Below are 18,027 nucleotides of genomic sequence, written 5' to 3'. Positions count from 1 at the left end.
CGACATTTGCACGAAGAGCCCGCCGCTTGACTTTGTGGATTTCTCTTCCCAAATCAAGATATGTGCAGGGATGAAAAGTCTGTGGCTGTCGGCCCCAGCTACTCCCACAAGGCTCTGGAGTGGTAACTACCTCGTTTCTAGCCTCGTTTCGGTTTGTGATCGCAGTGTTGAGATCCGACCAGAGGCAGTTTCCTCCCCTCTCCTCGGTTTCGTTCTGGTATTCCTTATAGCACCCCCGTTCAAGACGCCGAATTAGGCGTCGGTTCCATCGAGGACGCTAGTCGTCGCTTCACATCAGGCCGAAACCTCGTCGTACCTGGCTGGGCTTTGGTGGCGTTTTCTCCTTGTTGCATTGGCTCGCTGGATTCATTTCTCTGCCACCGCGTTATGAGCGTCCTTCAGTTTGATATTCTTTTTAGAACATCACGTATGGGCGGATTTCCATCTGTTTCTTGCACTTCACAGTGGCGTGTAGGATCTTGATCTTCCACGGGCACACTCTGTCTACATACTTTTGTCGCCTGAGGAACGTATTCGATTGGGGTGTCTAGTACCCTTGTTGTCTGTGTTATTCATGCCTTGCTATCGTAGCGGTTGGATCCTCGGGCTGGTATTGTAATTTCTTGGTACCCCTGTGGATTGATGGTGTCAAAGTCCCAACCTGACACCAACGCCCATTGTTGAATAGAATGCAGTTGATAAGGACAATGGACAATGGGCATTTTGCTTTCTTTATTCACGTGACTTCCGGGGCGGCTGGCCCCGCATCAAGCCGCAGCGACATTCTGATCGCGGCTGAACGACCGGCGGAATCTCAACCCGAATTTTGGGCTCAACTGAGATCTGACCGATCCACCCTTCACCTCACCCGTTCAGGCCTTCACCACGCGACCACACCGTCCGAGGCCGAGTTCCGTTTCTTTATTCCGCCCCGTCATCTCCCGCCCATATGTTACAATAGCGTTCATCTCCTCGACCCTAGAAGCGGAGGACTCGAAGTGCAGGCGGGTTTGTCGTCGGAATCTTCCAATCGCTCGCTCTTGCTGGGCCGAAAACGGGTCGCGCCTCTTTGTCAATCGCCGACGCGGCCCGGCTCCGGTTCGTCGGTTCGAAGCAGGGGTCTTTTGATATCTTCACGACACTCACTGGTGTTGGATGAGAGCCCTGCTTTTACGATCGTGGGCTGGCACTCATACAACGACCGACACAGGGTCCCCATAGACCAATTGCCGGCCCACCCAGTGTCGCTTACCTGGCTTCCTGTTTCAACGTCTCCATCAAGGTCATCGCCGCCATCTCGCTGCTGATGCGACACGACGCTCGTCAACTCGAGGTTTATTTTTCGAGTTTACTTTCTGGGTGCTTCTGACATACCTTCACCCCATATCATTCATAACTCGCCGTTTCCCTTGGCTTCCGTCTTCCAACCGCCATGGAGTCAAAAGCCCCGGGCCAGTCAGCTACTGCCCAAGAGCCGAGTTGCTATAACTGCGGCATCAAGGGCCATTGGGCCTTTGCATGCCCAGAGCCCACCCGAGATGTGCCCGTGTAAGTTATAGAGCGTCTGCAAAGACTCTGCCACTCACTCTGTGCCTGCGTTTTCGGCCGTCTAACTCATGGCAGGGGTCTACAACAATGGCAAGAGCGTAAGGAACATGGCAGTCATGAGCGACGGGTCAGCTCATCGAAGGAGAAGAAAGGCCCCATTGTAACTCACTACCACCCGCCCCCTTCGGCCCAGCCCACGCATCACGTCCCGTATGGTACTCCTCCACCCCCTTCGTACCCTCCTGGCCTTCCTCCACCTCCGCCCCCAGGCCCTCCAGCCCACAGCTACACACAACCTAGCTACCCGCCAAACCCCTATCCGGGAACATACCAACATCCCCCTCCGCCGCCGCAATATGGCCAGTACCCAGGACCACCACCACCACCTCCTCCGCCGCCGCCGCCGGCACCTCACTATCCTCACCAAGCTCCTTATCGGCAGGAACTTTCCTATCCGCCGCCATACCCGCCTGCCCCAAACTACTACCCCAATGGCGCCCCCCCTCCGCCTGCGGCAACTCCACCTCCGGTCCCAGCTCCATCTTCGTACCCCCCAGGCACGTATCCTCCGCATCAATATGGACCATCACCACCACCACTGCCACCACCACCACCGGCAGGGGCGTCTTATATCCCGCATTACCCGCCTGCACCGCCGCCACCCCCGGGTGCGTACCAGTACACTCCTCCAGGCCAGCCACATCCCTACCCCCCTCCTACTCCTCAGTACGCTCCACCACCCGGCTGGACTCCGCCACCCGCAGCTGGGCCGGCTCATCCGCCTCCACCGTCTGCCAACCAAACGCCGCTAGGGACTCATCGCGGGAAGCACCAAAAGAACAACGGCTCGAAACGCTCCCACCAGCAGCGTGAACAGAACCGAGATGTGAACGACCGGCATGGCGAGCGATACGGCGAGCGGCACAACGAGCGGCATGGTGAGAGGCGTGGTGAGCGGCATGGAAAAGGCAAGTCGCGCAATGAGCGACGAGGGCGTCAGGACCGCGAGGGAAACTCTAGGCGAGGTGAGGAAGTTAAGCCAAAAGTGGACGCCAATGCCGAACCGATCAAGAATTCAGAGCGGCCGAAGAAAGCCACGAGCGACCCAGAGGCGGATCAAGAGGGCAAGCTAGATCGCCAAACAGAAGAAGAACTCAAGCTGGTGTTCCCAGAGATCCAGACAACCCCAGCGGATCCCGTGGGGATCCCTCTTCGAGCCGAATACAACGAAGACCCGACGATACCGCCAGCTTATAATGCCACTTGCGTCAAGTCGGATTGGTTCCGCGAAGATAACCAGAAGGAATTTGTGCGGTCGATCCGAGAGCATCCCTCTTGGGCTACGCTCAAAGATGACCCCGTATTCAAGCACTTCTCGGGGATGGTCAGCCGTTCTTTCTCCGGCTACGAACACCAATACTTCAGTTACGATGCCTCAGATCCGCCCCCTTCGCCCTCGGCGCTCAAAATGCCGCCCAAGTTCAAGATTGACCAATCCGCGGTCAATGCAAGGAGGGTCTCGCTGGAACAAAGACGGACAAATAATCACAACGACCAGTCCCAGCCTCGCCGGTCACAAGGCCGTCAACAGCGTGATTCGAGTCATGCTCGGAACAGCGAATATGATAGAAACGGGAGACGGCCTCGAAAACGATCATTGGACGTCAACTCAGAGCCCAGCAAAGACGGGAGAGATCCCAAACGGAGCCGTCGGTGGTCTCAGCAACAGAAAGACACGCCATATGACAGCCATGACCGACCCGTGTCCCCTCCTCGTCGCAGTCGGTCTCCGGTGCAGTTCAATTTGGAGGGTGATCCCTGGTCACCACAAGCGGGTGAAACGAGCCTGCGAAACACGAATGAGCGCCGGAATTCTGGAGCATACAACGACGGAAAATACTCCCCTCCACCACGAGACGAGAGAATGAGTTATGCAGACCAGCGCCACGACAGCGGCTACCATAGCGGGCAATCCCTCGATAGAAGCACTTCCCGGTATCAGGACGAGAAGCGAGGTCGTCAGGGGGCGGACCGACCACGCCGGAAGCGTAGATCGCCGTCTCGATCTCGGAGCCCGAGCGGCAGCCGGAGCCGGAGTCGGTATAATAGCCCTGTGCGTGGCCGCAGTCGAGTATCAACCCCGGAAAGGAGTAACCGCAGTCGGAGTGAATCGCCGCTCACGGCTCTGGAGGCGGGTTTGTTGGGGCTCTCGAGGGATTCCCCCGAACCAGAGTCAAAATTGGCACCGAAGCCGAAGCCAGCGCCGAAACGACCCATCAAGCGGCCCAAGGTGGCGGCGGCGTTTGGGTAAGCACATTCTTCCTCTCTGGCACATCTATATTTGATAATTAACATGGAGTTTGTAGTCGGCGATGGTGATCCAAGTCTTTTAGGTGTCATCTGTTTTCGGCGCTTAGCGGGTACATAATACAGCTTCTTACACCGCACCCAGCATTTTACACAAGTATCGAAGGAAGGATCACTCGATAGACAGGCGTTTTGAACGAAAATCGAAGTTCTGGGGTTTAATAGCGCGGGATTAGGATTAGGAGATACGCTCCCGGTTTACAGAACGGGGCAGCATTGTTCGGATAGCCCTTATTGTGTAGGCTCGAAGTACATAAGCGAAGCAATCTGCTTAGACACATATCGTTCATTCAAAAAGTTAATGAAGTGCGGTGTTTTCTTCCTTCGAGCTGCCATGACTTTTTTCTCTCAAGTCAGCATTGAGAAAGTCTCAAGTGTCGATCAAGGGGTTGTCCCTCGCCAACTGATCGTCGAAAGCAGCAATGATACGCAAACATGGAGGGCGAGGGGGACTTGTCAGTCAGGTGGAATTACTTTGGCATTTCTTGTCCTTTATATTTAAATCGTCAACTTGCTGGTCATGAAGGACGCATAAGCCTGGCATCCTCTTCCGACTCCTCATCGCTCTCTTCTTCCTCATCATCGTCGTCATCATCACCATCATCATCTTCTTCTTCTTCTTCACTTTCTTCTTCTTCCTCTTCCCCAGATTCCTCCTCTTCCTCCTCTTCGTCATCCTCTTCCTCCTCCTCATCTTCCTCTTCCTCACTCTCCGCCTCCTCTTCCGCTAACCAATCATCCAACGTCTTCTCTCCCAACCCATTTGCATGCCGGGTTCCTATCCCACCTCCAACCGTAGCAGGTGACGACCTAGCGCCAGACCCAGACCTCGAAGCGGCCGCAGCAGCATCCAACGCCTCCGCGGCAGGCACCACCCTCTTTTCACCATACCTCTCTGCTGGCCCAGCCCCCTCCACATCTCTCAGGCTCGGATCCGGTTCCTTCCCATCCTCTACCCATCCTGGCAAGTCCTCATACCCTCGCAGTCCGTGCAAGCCGCCACCTCCAGCGAGCACCAGCGCTGCAGAACCTAGGGTGTATCCCTTTCTTGTTTCGGATGGGCTGGGAGCTTGTGGAGCCGGCTTCGGGGCGAGGAGCATTAGCGTGGCGAGTTGGGGCACTGATAGTAGGGATTTGTACAGGCGGGTACGGTCGCGGAGGTCGTAGGATGTATCGTATCGTACGAGGAGCAGGAGGTATCGCCAGAGTTTGGCGAGCGGGTGGTCATCTTCTTCGAGAAGCTTGGGGCCGCGGGCAGTGGTGGGTGATTGGAAGGGTTCCTGTCCCTCGGATAGGAGTTCAGTTTGGGATTCAGGCTGATGCTCAGATTGCGATTGAGATTCCTCGATTTGCCGGTTGAGGTAGTGTAAGTAAACCTTGGCACCGAGAAGGACGATCTGGCGTTTGGCGAGCTCAGATTCAGAGGCGAAGTCCTTGATAAGAATGCGAAGGACATCAGCGGCGATGTTGTCCTCTCCATTGAGACCTGAGAACTCCCCAACAAGCCAGATAATAGTGGCGCGTGCTTGGGGGTCCGTGGCCGAGTCGAGATTCTTGGCAAGCCGAACAACGGTAGCAACGTGTGCGGTCGGATCTTGTTGGATAAGATGGCGGATGACGGTCAAACTCTCGGCCGCTAGGGTACCGTCCAGGCTCGTGATCTGGCCAAGTAGGAGACGTAGGCATCTTGGGGCGGTATCACTGTCTGTTTGTGCGCAACGTCCAATCGATCTAACAGCCTCACGCACTAGTGTCTTATCTGAACCCCGACTGAAGTGTTCCAATTCGTTGAGAATAAGGCTCTTGATATGGGTTGGGGCGTGAGGGAAGATGAGCGTGAGCATCTCCAGTTTGAGCTCCCAGACTGGTTGCGAGTCGGTTGCACGGACGAGAAAGTGGGTAGCGTATTTAACAAAGTCCGCTGGGCAAGTCAAGCAAATGGAGACAATGTTGAACAGAGCCACTTGTTGAATATCTTGGGCGCCACGGAGAAGAGCAATCAGGGGGCCGATTGCTGTTTTCATGTAGGCTGGTGTCCCGATAGTGGAGTAGCATTTTGCAACCGCCACAACGACGCCTGAGTTGCGTGATTGTAGAAGAGGCTTGATGCTATTGAGAAGCAGTTCCAAGTCGGGGTCCAGGACAACCACTGGCTCCCCGCCTCCAGAACCGTCCCCGGTCCCCTCGCCATAAAAGTCTTGAAGACTGTTCGTTTTCTCTTTGCTTCCCGTCAGTCTTGTCCTCCGTGGAAAACATTTCCGTGCGTAGATGGACATCAGACGCAAGGTCGTCAACTGACTCCACTCGTCCATGTCCACCACCATCTTGACTAGACTTCGGTAGTGCTTGTGTATCATGTCGATTCTGTCCGGGCAAATAGTCATAAATGCCGTCACCGCTGCGCCCGCCACGTAGTACTGTTTGTCTCCAAGTAGGGTCGCTAGATACTCGAGTAGTTGCGGTCGCTGCGAGGGATCGAGTCGGTAGCACTTCGGGATAGCCAGGGCTGCGGCCCGTCGAACGTAGGGGCTCATATCGCCAGCCCCCTTTCGGATCGCGAGAGATACGATTTGACTGATGACAGGAACTCGGATACCGGACATAGTCCGCAGGGCTAGCGCCCGTACTTGGGGGTTCGTGTCAGACAGGGACTTTTGAATAGTGTTGATGGACAAGAGGGCAAGGTCGGGTTCCTCTTCGGCATGGTGGATGAGGTAGATGTAAACGAGTTTTTTGATCTCGAGGTTCGGTGACGCAACGTTCTTCACGACGGAGGAGAATAGGGGTAGTGTTTTTTGGTTGCGGTACATCATCTAACAGTTGATGTCAGCCGAAACAGCAGAGACACGAGTAGGCCCAGAGGAGGTCAACCCACTGAGATGACGCGCCGCAACCCGTCGAGGACCTCTCGATCATTGCGGCTATCCAACAACTTCTTGACTTGATTGCGGTCGAGCGGTCGGGATGTGCTGCGTGAGCTCCGAGCAGCCGAGGCAGCGTCGAGGGTGAGTTCCCGGGCTGCAGAGGGGCGCGGTTAGTTTGAAATGAGGTGAACTTCGGCGTGGTGAGGTACACACCATTCTCGAGCAGTGTCGAGATCCTCGCTATCGACTCCATGTCGCGCGCTTAGCGTTGCGCGGTTGGGAGCTCCGTCGAGCTTGCGTCGTCTGGTTGTTCGCAAATGCTAGGGACCTTTCAGGGACCTCATGTGGGTGATTGCCTGACAGGGCCGCCGAGCAGTGACGTGAGCTGCGCTGGGAGCTCTCTGCCAAGCGGCGGCGGGGTACTGTGCGGATCTGTAATAGTGTACTTATGCAACTAACCCCCACAAACGGGCAAGCGGGGCAGATACTGGGGGCGGGTCGGTCCGGTGCGAATGCCTCGATCGATCGGCAACTTCTTGGAGCTTGAAGTCGAGGACCAGATCCGGAATGCAGCCAGCGTTTCTCGTGCATGCAGACATGGAGAGCATTGCATACAGATGTAACCCCAATCAACTCGAAAAAGGACAAGAATAAGAAGAGTTACACTTCTCCACGATCCCCCTGTTGTCTCACCAGGCCCTTTTGTCAAGTTACCCAAACTATTCGTACTTATGGAACCCCTCTTCCTTTCCCCTGCTTTACCATCAGAACTGCTCCAATTTATCATCGACAAATGCAGCTACCCAACAACTCTCATAATCTGTGGTAACAAGGCCGATTTTCTGGCCTCTCTGTCCCACGACCTTTTGCAACATCAACAACAGCGCATCACAGGCAAACCACATGGGCCTACAGTTGCGAAACAGCCCACTACCTCGTCACATACCGCCTTAGACACCGGCACTGAGCCCCTCTCACGCCGTGTTGCTGTGCCCCCATCGGTGTCCCCAGAAACACCAAACGTGGCAGAAACAAGGCCAAAGCGAGAAGAAGAAGCAGAAGGAGACCAAACCTTAGCCGCCGCGGAACCACACCCCCTCCTGATACCCCACCTCGCACAACTCTACACGACCCGCCACATACGCACCGTGTTCATCCCGACCGTATCACACTTGCGAGCCTTCCTCTCCGTCTTTTCCTTAAGCGTCCCCCCTGCTACCTCCTCTGCTACCCAGAAGCGTACGAACAAGGTCGTACCACCCCCTCCCCTAGCAAATTCCGGCCGTACTCCCACTGCAGCGCGGGCACCAGGGACCAGTTCCTCCCCTCAGAACGGTCCGCATCTTCTCATTTATAACTTCATCGCTTTGCACCGGCATACCAGCGAGTGGTCTATCCAAGGCCTTGGCGCAAGCAGCGCGGTACTGGTGGAAGCGGGTCGAAGGGAAGGGATTGGCGTTGTGGTTATTGAGGAACGGGGCGTGGAAACCGGGAAGGGGTTGGTAGGGTCATTAAAGAAATCTGGGGTGGAAAAGGAGGAGGGTGATAAGGGCCAGGAAGGTGTAGATGTGGAGGATGCAATAGCAGTGGAGAGTGGCATGTCGCCGAGTCCAAGCGCGGGAAGGATGAAGGTGTTGTTGACAGAGCGGGTCCCTGTTTTGGGTGGCCTCGAGAGAAGAGCAGGCGGTGCCGTGGGGGAAAGGGATGGCAAAGGGAGAACGGGGTGGGCGGAGAAGACTGTCGATGTGCGGAGGGTGCTGGGGAGGTGGTTTCGCTTTCGGGAGGGGCCATGGGACAGTAGCCATGTGGGAGATTCCTAGATGCTTAGGTGAGTATGTGATGGTAAAGCGAGGCGGCCGGCGGTCATTTGAATGGCTGCAGTAGGAGGATGTAGTCCTTGGACAACTGTATTTGTGTTCGTGATTGATCCGACATGTCCCTCTTTTGGTCGATAACAAGCCCCTATGCCAAATCAGTCTCAACGCCCCTTCCAACGCCAAAACCCGCTTGTCCCACCGTGGTATCCATGTGTGAAAATCCCAAACCGGCCGTATTACCCAATAACAAATGTTATGACAACGTTATTTCGACATAGGAAAATGATCATGAGACGCCGCTCAAACAGCTTGCTCCATCTCGGTGATATATAGCTTGATATGAGCCTCCATCTTGAGGTATTCGTCGTGCGCGGCGTGAACTTCGTTTTCGATGTTTTCTTTAAGATCGAGCATCTGTAATTATGTCAGAAACCAGCGCACCTTCAGGGCTACCCATGCAGTGACAACAAACCTTCTTCTCAATCTGCTCGATCCGCACCCTCCTCCGCTCAATATCCTTGCCCTTCTCAGACCGTTCTTCATTGAGCGTCTTGTGGATATCCCGTAGCTCCTCCATCTTTTCTTTGGCCCGCTGTGCCTTGTCCTGGCTCTGGGCCCGCAGCGTCTCCGTCCGCTCGATCCACTTAGACAATTGTCGCTGTAGCAGTGCCTCGGTTCGTTCGACCTCGCGAACGTTAGCACCACGCTCCGTAAGCGCATCTCGTTGTTTTGCGTTCTTGGCGTTGTCTTCCTCCTCCTTGGATAGCTCCACAGCGATCTCCTCTAGAAGCTTGATACACGACGCCACGTCGGTGCATACAACTGCGAAGGAGTCGGTGGATGTTTGTAGCGCACGAGCGCGGCGATCAAGGGAGTCGATGTGAGACTTGTCGTTTGTGAGCGTATTGCTGAGTTCCGTGAGGCTAGATTGCAGGCCCGAGGGGCTCTGTAGTGTGTATGGGCGTAGTTTGGCACTGTCTTGCTTAAACGCTAGTTTTGTGGCCGTCTTTTCTTCCAATTCGACCGCAAGCTCTCCCTTCTTTGTTTTCGCCTCCTCCAACCGCGCGGCCACTTTCTCCTGGTTGCGCCGAAGATCTAACAACTTCTTCTTGAGGTCCTCGTTGCGTCGCGTCTTTTCCGCCACCAGAGCCTCCATCTGCCTTCGATTGGCGCGCATCTCATCCAACTGCGCTTCCATGCTTTGATTCTCGGCATACAACTGCTCAATACGCGCTTTGGCGTTCTCGGCGCGGTTGCAATGCTCGTCGATGACGCTCGTTTGACTCTCGCGGAAGCGCACGAAGTTGATCACATAACTAAAGATCTTGACAAGGCGGTCATGGGTCGGCTTGTACAGATCTAGGAAATTGAAGTCGTTGACGCCGCAGTCCAGCATTAGGCGGCGCAGAGCCACAAAGAATCCCATCAGATTGCGCGTATCGGGCGGCATCAGCGAGTCACCGAAGTCACCACAGAGGTCTTCGGCTGCTGCGCGCATAGCAGGATCTACCGTCTGTCGTGTTTTGTTCATAAGTAGCTCGCCGAACCACTCGAAAATCATCTGCACTTGTATTGGATTCGGCTTCTGGAGGTCGGCGAGGGTGAACGGGATGCCGAGTTCGTTGATGCAGCCGACAATTTCGCGATCAGGGAGTCGCATGTTCGCGTAGGCCGCTTCCTCCTCCTTCTTGCGCGACCGCGACTGTTGCTGCGCCGGCGGCATGATGGACATTCGTGGGTTATAGGACATCGTGTATGGCCTCTCGTGGACAAAATTTGCGACTGAAATGGTTCGGTGTTGGTCGTGTCGCGTGGTGTGGTCGGTAAATGCGACCAGACTTTGGAGTGTGCGATGTTGACAATGGTGGGGTGGGTTGCTCGAGAAACAGGCATTGCTTGGCGTCGATCAAAGTCCCGCTATTTGCATATTTTGGTTTGTCCGCTGCGTGACATCCAAGCTGAAAAACATCCGCAGGCCGCGACATGAACTCGACGAAGGAATCCACTCTAAGGGTGTGTTTACTCTCCGCACCAAGCACATTGACACAATGCGGCAAGCATAGGAACATGCTTCAACCTCCCATTTCTCACGTTTTGCCTGACGCCCGGGACCTCAATAATGATAATTCCGATCGTATTTCTTTTCTTTACCCCCTCCCGCATTATGTTGCAGCAGATGGAGTTAAAAAGGTGGGATGGTTGAAGAATAACTGCTGACTGGACGGCCCGGATGACCACACCCTTACGATCCTAAGCCTGGGGTTTAAAGCGTATAGCGCATCGACTCACACGCAAATTAAAACCATCTACGCCATACCTAGCCATCGTGTGTGCTTCCGCCTTTATTGAACTCGGCCGAACCCACCGTTTTCTAGCTAGAGCCGTGCGTTAAACCCGTTGTTCGTGCTTGCACATGCTCCATGTTGTCGGACCCTACCTGCTGTGTCTCCTGCCTTGTACCACGGAAATCCCAACTTTTCTCGTTTTTGGAAACAGATGGCCTCTAGAAGAAAGGTACAGCATGATGCCGGCACTTACTCCTCTGCTGCGGGCGGATGGCGTACGAGGCTCCGCAGCGCAGGCAAACAAAATAATTTAAGCCTATTATACCTCCTGGGGATGGCGCAGGCGTGCCACAAGCACGACATCAACTGGGCTCAGTTGAGAAGCGAAGAGGCTTTGTGAGTGATGCTGCGATCGAAACTCCGAGGAATACCTGCCCCCCGTTAGCAGACGTAGGCGTCATTAAGATTTTCGTCATCGAGAGGAACAGAGTCCCGCTGACGATCGGGTGTTGTGGCTTGTCCGCTTTGAGCTTCCAAGCTCAACGGTTGTGGCACGAGCCGGACCGTCCGGGCCACTCCCGGGGTCAGGGATTCGAACTGGGCTTACCAAACCTGGAACATTGCTGCTTTGGGCCCGACGACGACGAGGACGACGACGAGGACGACGGTTTGGCCATGGAAGGGACAAAAATGGATGCAGATCATCCGTCGAGTCAGCAAAACAAGGTTTAGGATCTCTCTGAGGAGAGTTTCTGCCCAGCCGGGTGCATTGACACCTCGTCATCGCCATTACACTCTTCGTACACGGGCTGTAGGAAAATGGGGAGCAGCCTACCGAGTTAAATATCTCGAATCACACTGCCAATTTTCTCTTTATGCGGCCCTCTACTCTTCTCAAAACTTTGTGTCCTTCGTCAAACTTGGAGAAAAGTTAATGGTGTGGGGGGCATGGAAGTTGGACACCGTCGTCCAGACGGATCGAACCCGTCGAAACTTGGCTACCTACGGCGAAATGCACGGGCTGCAACGGGGCAATGGGGATGGGTTATCGGCTTCAGCGCGCGCAAACACGTGTCAAACGAGGAGTCGAAGCAAGTGCAGGAGTCCAACCTAAATTGTGCCTGTCTCTAGGAGAAGACTTGGGTTTTGAGCCACTTGGATGGACGAAGGATTCAATGCGTGCTCAAATTGAAATCCCTGCAGCTCCCTTTCCGGCCGATACCTATCTACGACAAAGGTAACCAGTATTAATCCCTGGCGGAAGGGCAGCTTTTGGACGTGAGAGGAGCACGACGGCCTTCGCGATGAAATGGTTCGTTCGCTCCCCCGGCTCTCACGAAGACCCCCTCGAACGAGGAGTTTGGGCCCGCCGACCCCCTTCTCATCCCTCGTCTGGCTCCCGTGCAGCAGCCCATTCAGTCGCTGGCGAATGGGGCGGATACGAGCATTGCGAAACCATGTGCCTAGGAAAATAGCGCAAAGCCAATGCACATCGAAGCAGGACACTTGACACTTCTTGTCATCCAGTGTTGAAACCACACACACTAGCCCATTCTTCATCGTGGTCATGCGCCTGGAGCTTTTGCTGGCTTCTCGGCTTTCGGGCTGGCGCAAAACTTTTACATCGGAAGATCGGTCGAGCCTCTTGCGAACAGGGTCGTTGCGTTGCATGGGAGGGTGACAACCTGAACTGGGCTGAGCGGCAAATCGAAAGCCGTTGGGTGGGGCAAACCCGAGAATGTGCAGGACTTGATTCGACCAGGGGTGAAGCATCATCGACCCCACTGTTTCAACTGTGGCTGGCTCAGGAAACGGGAGGCAGAACGGAATGTGCTTGTCCTCATTTGGCAACGATTACGGATAGGAGTACGTACCGAGTTACGGCAGCCGGCTCCAAGTCGGTTTCGATCGTTCCGCGGTGAACAATTCTTTGAGGCTCTGAGTGTCCTCCGTTTGAAAGCACATTTTGGAGCAAACTGCCGGACTCCGTTTTTATCCCGGAGAGCAGGGGGTCTCGACCAGGGAAAGGCCGGGTACCTTGCTTGCTCCCTTGCAAAATCGACTTCCCATTTCTTCCAAGGGTTTGCTTGCTGCACAGGCCTTCAAATAACTATTACGTGGGCCCTTCTCTGAGACATCCATCTCAGACATTCCCCCCACTGGCAACGAGCACTTTGGTGATCTTAGCTTTTCTGGCGAGGCGCATTCAGAGAACCCCTCCCCCGCTCGACAGATCCAGGGTCCGATTCGCCTGGATTCATCAACTGCCTTAGTTTCGCCCCCAAGACCACCAAGCGCTCAACTCCTCTCGACTCGGCCTGTCGCTTGCTCGCCGCATTTCGCCACCTTCGACCCTCCTCGACTTGAGCAGACAGAAGCAGGACAGTTTTGGCGTGTAGCTCTCAACACCACGGTCGCGTGAAGCATGCTATAGAAACTTCCGCTCTTTCCACCGAAACTGAAAGTCGCGGACCAACTTTCGTCGATGCGTTCCTCCTCTGGTTACATTCAGAATGAATATCCGCCGTTTCACGCCAAGCACCGATTGCTTCAGTCATTACAACGCCCTTAACTACGGCACAACAGATTCGACATTCCAGCGCCTGTGATACCGCCATCGCCAGTGCCATAATGCCATTGTGGCCGTTTCGGCGCGGCACCCGCCGAAAACGCGGCCGGGCTACCACCACCGACAACGATGAGCGCGGCGCGACAGGTGGTGTCGCCGAATTTCTGACTTCCCGAACCCAAACCGCACCAGCCATCGCCGTCAACCCCAACGGCCACGCACCAGAACGGCAATCGAGCAAAAGACAACGAACGGGATCAAACAAACTCTACCGGCGGCCTCGCGCATACAGCTTCTCCCCTGGGCGCGAGGATTCCGTACAGGTTGGAAGGAAACGGATTATTGGGGGGCAGCGTGACGGAGACACACCAATGCCAGACGCTGGGAACGACACCCGAATTGATGAATATGGCGTGGACGCCGTGAGAGACAACATGCTGTGGCGAGTTCCGACGCTTCATGGCAAGAAGGATGGGGACCGCCCGTTGCGGAAGCTGTCGAGCAAGAAACGCCGGAGGGATGATCGTCAACGTGAAGCCGAGATCAAGGCAATGAGCGCTTTCGCACCCGTTCGCCCCGCTGCTGAAGATTGGACGGCTGGCCGGCCGATGAGAAAAGATACGAAACGGTACCGACCTGGGTTCGGCGGCGGCGATGTCAAGGGTTCTGAGCTCGAGAGGTACAATCGGTCATCAGATATCTCGTTACCGCTCGCCGAATCCATCGATTCTGCCCTTTCCTCGGATTCAGATTACATCTCGTATAAGGTTTCCGCCTTCGAATCTCTTTCGCCACGGCCAACATTGCGCTACACGACCAACCCGCGAGCCGGACCCCATGTACAGGGAAGCACAGGTGTAGCCCGAAGCCCGTCTCAATTCCAGACGAGGTTAACTGAACCAATCCCCGAGGCAACGTTGAAGGCGCACAAGCGGGTCGACAACCTTGCCGACGACCTCAGTGCCAGCGACTTGCGTGAGTTGATGGAGCGGGATCAACGACGACGGGCCCGGAGAAAGCAGCTGGAACAAGAGAAATTAGAACAAAGGCTTGCGAGGCGCGCCGAGAAGCAGAAAGCCGTAGAGGCTGAGGCGATTAAGCATGGACGAGAGTCGCCCCCGAACCTTGAACGCGGGGTTTTCGGTCGGGAAACTGCCGGCCTCGGCGTTGACCCAGCTTCTGCCGTTGTCACATCCTCGAGAATCCGAAATACCCCTTCACCGGAATACAACGGCGAGTCGGCGGAGCTCGACGGCGACAACTTGGAACCGTGCGAAGCGACCGACCGACCAGGCCCTGTGGCTACATTCCACCGAGTCGACAGCCACCCGTTACCGCCGTTGGAAACCCTGCCCGACATTAACGAGGACACCCCAGTTTTGGCGACCCCTGTATCTAAGGGGTCGTTACGCCGGAAGTTCTCACGATCCAAGTCCCCGCAACAATCCACGACCAGGACGGACTGGTCGGAACAACCATCAAAACCCTTGGATGGAAGTATTACCAAAAGCCCGCGGGCGTGGACCTCTTTGTTCAGATGGGCTAGCAAAAGAAGACGGCACTCAAGAGGCCCGCCCTCATTCTCCAATACCTCTCGGGATTCGATGCAAACAAGCCCAACTCCCGCACTTACCATAACCCCGACTCCGCTTCATCTTGGAGCCGGGGTCCCCAAGAGAACTATGTCACGCTTCCGTGAGGATCTTCCAGAGTTCCCCATCTCCCCTCCAGCATCCCGTGTACAGTCGCCGGAAGCCGAAACCCATCCGGCCCCCGCGGTAATCCGCACCGACATTCCCCCGGTTGCAGAAACGGCAGCATCGTCACCATCGACATTCAGACCGAAACACGACTCGCATATCTCTGAGTCGCCTTCCGAAGATAGAATGCAGCAGACACCATCCACCCTGAGCCACACGACTGGCCCGGGAATTTCTCCCGAGCCCCAAGCGATGTCGCTAGCCTCTATCGATTCTGAGGGATCGTGGTTCGGTGGCGGACTAGGAAAGAAGCGCAAGTCCTCGGGGATCATGGAGCACGGACCTAGTTTGCAATCATCCCGTCGAACTCCCGAGTCGGACCACAGCAATCTTCCGATTAGCGAGAATCCCAACGACGATGTGTACATCGCCAACGATGACTACCTTTCGCGCCTTGCCCCTCCACACGGCGACCGCTCCGCGTTAAATCGTAAATCTACTGGAGAGGCCCGACCATCGAGTGACTGGGGCGAAGAAGTGCCCCACTGGGGCAGCGTCGAAGGTCAGCAACCCACAGTTGTACGCTCTCAGGCTTTCGATCGAATCAAGAGTCGTGAGGGCTTGCTCCGATCGTTTGATGAAGAAGGTGTAGAGGGCACAGAGGGCGAGAGCGACGCCAGCGACAATGTTGGGCTTCAGCGGGCGACAAGCATCGACTATGGGAAGGCGCACGCTCGGCGCATCAGCGCCGGGAGCGCACGGCTGCTCTCAATTTCGCCTCGTTCCTCAGTCGACGCGAAGACGGCAACCTTGCACTCCGGAATGGATGCATAATGGGCTCCGGCAACGAAGTGAACGACCATGGAAAGGAAATCTGATATGGAAGGGGGGTTTTGTTGGCTGATCGATCCTGAGACTTGACACTCGTTTGCACATTTCCTAACAACTTTTAGCCCGCCAACGGGCATTCAAACCGACCTTCATTCGCTCATTACACTCCATTTCCTATCCTTCTCGGCCTAACACCCGGGCCAAAAAAAAAAAGAAAAAAAAAAGGAAAAAAAAGGTCAAAACATCACAAACACACCCAGTCTCTAAGATCAGCCACAAGCCTACCCTATCCTCTCTTGAATCCGAATCAGACATCGATCAACTTTTGGTCATGGGGCACCGGGGTGGGATATAATTACCCACGTGCCCCTTTGCCCACGGATCCGTTCACCTCCATTACTACCGCCCAGATCGTCTCTTTTGTTTTCCCTTTGTATTCTTGTGTTTTTCCCCCTCTTTAATGGCCTTTACGTTTATCACGAGAGGGCAATGATCTGGGCAGGCTGTTTTCCCTTTCCGTTTCCTTGGCGCGTTATGGGTTGATACCAAGGGATGGGAGCTAGTACTCGCGGCCGGTGGCCTCGATGGGCGGTTGTTTTTCCTTTGGTCCTTTAACATGGTGTGATGGGGAGAATGGCCGATATGACTGGACTGACTCGGGTATGAAGGGGTTTGGAGGGCTTAAAATACATAGAAACGTGCATAACCCGAGGGTCGGAAGGCCATAACGAACTTTACTGATCCCCGACGTTTTTCTTCATCACTTAAAGATGTAAAGGGTTTAATAGAATATGTGTAGACTATAATTACTGTCTACTTGCACGACTCAATAATCTCCGCAGTCAATTTTAATAAGCAACGTTTCACGTGTCGAGTTATGGCGGTAATTATGTAACTATTGCCTTTATCATGGATTATCTTTCTCCCGCTACACGTCAAATCTGATTTCCGTCCTCGGATCCGGCGACCCTTTCGCTCTAAACTTCGTAACAAAGGTACCCGGTGGGTATTCCGGTCCAATCCGTTCTTGCCGCGTCCGGGCGAGGTGGTTGAAGTTCTCGCGGAAATTAATCGGACCATCTCCAAGCTCGTACAGTGAGGTGCCCAAGATAGTGGTCAGTGGATCGTTTTTGACCGCGTCGGGCAAGGCAGCGCGGATTTGTGCGTTCTTGTTGGATACCCAATGGGCGTAGTCATCTTTTGCGCCAGGGCTAGTTTCGTTGCCGAAAAGGTGTTCGTTGCCCCATTCTTCGGTGAGGTCCATGCCGTCAACTAGGTCTTGGATGTCGCTCATATTTTGTCTCTCTAGGAGGGACTGAGCAAAAAGTTGGAGCTTCGGGTAGGGTAACCGGCACTGGGCGCTGTACTCGAAGTTCTCGGGGATGCATTCAAATCGCCAGTCGACGGAGGGAACGAGGTAGAAGTCAAAGAGAGCGCCATCATCTTCTGAATTGAGACGGTAGCGAGGGAAGGTGTGATAGAGAGAGCAACGAAGTCTAGCTTCCGCAACGGGGTTGAATCCTCGCCATGGTGTGTAGTTTTGACTTGCCGGGCCGTTGGAGAAAATGGAGTTGGCCGCTTCGAGTTGTTGGGTGGGAACACAGAATTCAATGGTCTTCATGGAAACAAAATGTTGTTAATCATTGGCCTACAAACGAGTTCTAGCTGGGACGAGCTAACGCTTCATTCGTACCTCGCAAAGTCTTCCAGCGCCGTAATAACACAGAGCCTTGATACCAACGATGCAGCAAGCGATGTCGTGTTGTTCGAGGAGTTCAATGATGTTACGCATATGAGTTGCGGTTTTGAACTGGCTTGGATCTGGGAACGGCTGTTGCAAATCTTTGGGCAGATGAGACATCTCGGTATTCCATTGTTCTCGCCATTTCTCTAAGTCATGGGTGGTAAAGGGTTCCATGATGGTGGATGGATCATGGATTCAAGGTTGACTTAGACTGGGGCCCAGGAACTAGAAAGTTCTCGGCGGGCGAGCGTTTCAAAAGCCGGGGTTGGGATGGGATACAATGATAGCAAATATCAGCACCC

The 18,027-nt window shown here is 54.7% G+C and overlaps 6 protein-coding genes across 6 annotated transcripts; 3 read left to right on the top strand and 3 right to left on the bottom strand.

The window, feature by feature from the left end:
* Positions 1 to 1,432: 1,432 nt before the first annotated feature.
* Positions 1,433 to 3,859, top strand: C8A04DRAFT_11368 (uncharacterized protein; the record flags this gene model as incomplete). Its single annotated transcript, XM_062776944.1, has 3 exons — positions 1,433 to 1,548; positions 1,624 to 2,498; positions 2,583 to 3,859. 3 exons carry the CDS (start codon positions 1,433 to 1,435, stop codon positions 3,857 to 3,859), a joined length of 2,268 nt encoding a protein of 755 aa, XP_062637895.1.
* A 574-nt stretch (positions 3,860 to 4,433) lies between these two features.
* On the bottom strand, positions 4,434 to 7,032 carry C8A04DRAFT_27708 (AP-3 complex subunit beta-2; the record flags this gene model as incomplete). Its single annotated transcript, XM_062780385.1, has 3 exons — positions 4,434 to 6,728; positions 6,791 to 6,933; positions 6,993 to 7,032. The coding sequence occupies 3 exons, from the start codon at positions 7,030 to 7,032 to the stop codon at positions 4,434 to 4,436; spliced, it is 2,478 nt and encodes an 825-aa protein (XP_062637894.1).
* Positions 7,033 to 7,510: 478 nt separating this feature from the next.
* Positions 7,511 to 8,599, top strand: C8A04DRAFT_11406 (uncharacterized protein; the record flags this gene model as incomplete). Its single annotated transcript, XM_062776962.1, has 2 exons — positions 7,511 to 8,286; positions 8,404 to 8,599. The coding sequence occupies 2 exons, from the start codon at positions 7,511 to 7,513 to the stop codon at positions 8,597 to 8,599; spliced, it is 972 nt and encodes a 323-aa protein (XP_062637893.1).
* Positions 8,600 to 8,896: 297 nt separating this feature from the next.
* Positions 8,897 to 10,346, bottom strand: C8A04DRAFT_36520 (Nuf2 family-domain-containing protein; the record flags this gene model as incomplete). The annotated part of the gene is made up of 2 exons (XM_062783555.1): positions 8,897 to 9,010; positions 9,069 to 10,346. The coding sequence occupies 2 exons, from the start codon at positions 10,344 to 10,346 to the stop codon at positions 8,897 to 8,899; spliced, it is 1,392 nt and encodes a 463-aa protein (XP_062637892.1).
* Positions 10,347 to 13,512: 3,166 nt separating this feature from the next.
* Positions 13,513 to 15,984, top strand: C8A04DRAFT_36519 (uncharacterized protein; the record flags this gene model as incomplete). The annotated part of the gene is made up of 2 exons (XM_062783554.1): positions 13,513 to 13,597; positions 13,643 to 15,984. 2 exons carry the CDS (start codon positions 13,513 to 13,515, stop codon positions 15,982 to 15,984), a joined length of 2,427 nt encoding a protein of 808 aa, XP_062637891.1.
* Positions 15,985 to 16,909: 925 nt separating this feature from the next.
* On the bottom strand, positions 16,910 to 17,899 carry C8A04DRAFT_36518 (uncharacterized protein; the record flags this gene model as incomplete). The annotated part of the gene is made up of 2 exons (XM_062783553.1): positions 16,910 to 17,596; positions 17,675 to 17,899. 2 exons carry the CDS (start codon positions 17,897 to 17,899, stop codon positions 16,910 to 16,912), a joined length of 912 nt encoding a protein of 303 aa, XP_062637890.1.
* Positions 17,900 to 18,027: the final 128 nt, after the last annotated feature.

Source organism: Dichotomopilus funicola (assembly GCF_033296635.1).
Source record: "Dichotomopilus funicola strain CBS 141.50 unplaced genomic scaffold C8A04scaffold_23, whole genome shotgun sequence".
NCBI classification, from domain to species: domain Eukaryota; kingdom Fungi; phylum Ascomycota; class Sordariomycetes; order Sordariales; family Chaetomiaceae; genus Dichotomopilus; species Dichotomopilus funicola.
The sequence above is the reverse complement of the archived record's forward strand: the minus strand, read 5'-3'. Positions and strand labels throughout refer to the sequence as shown.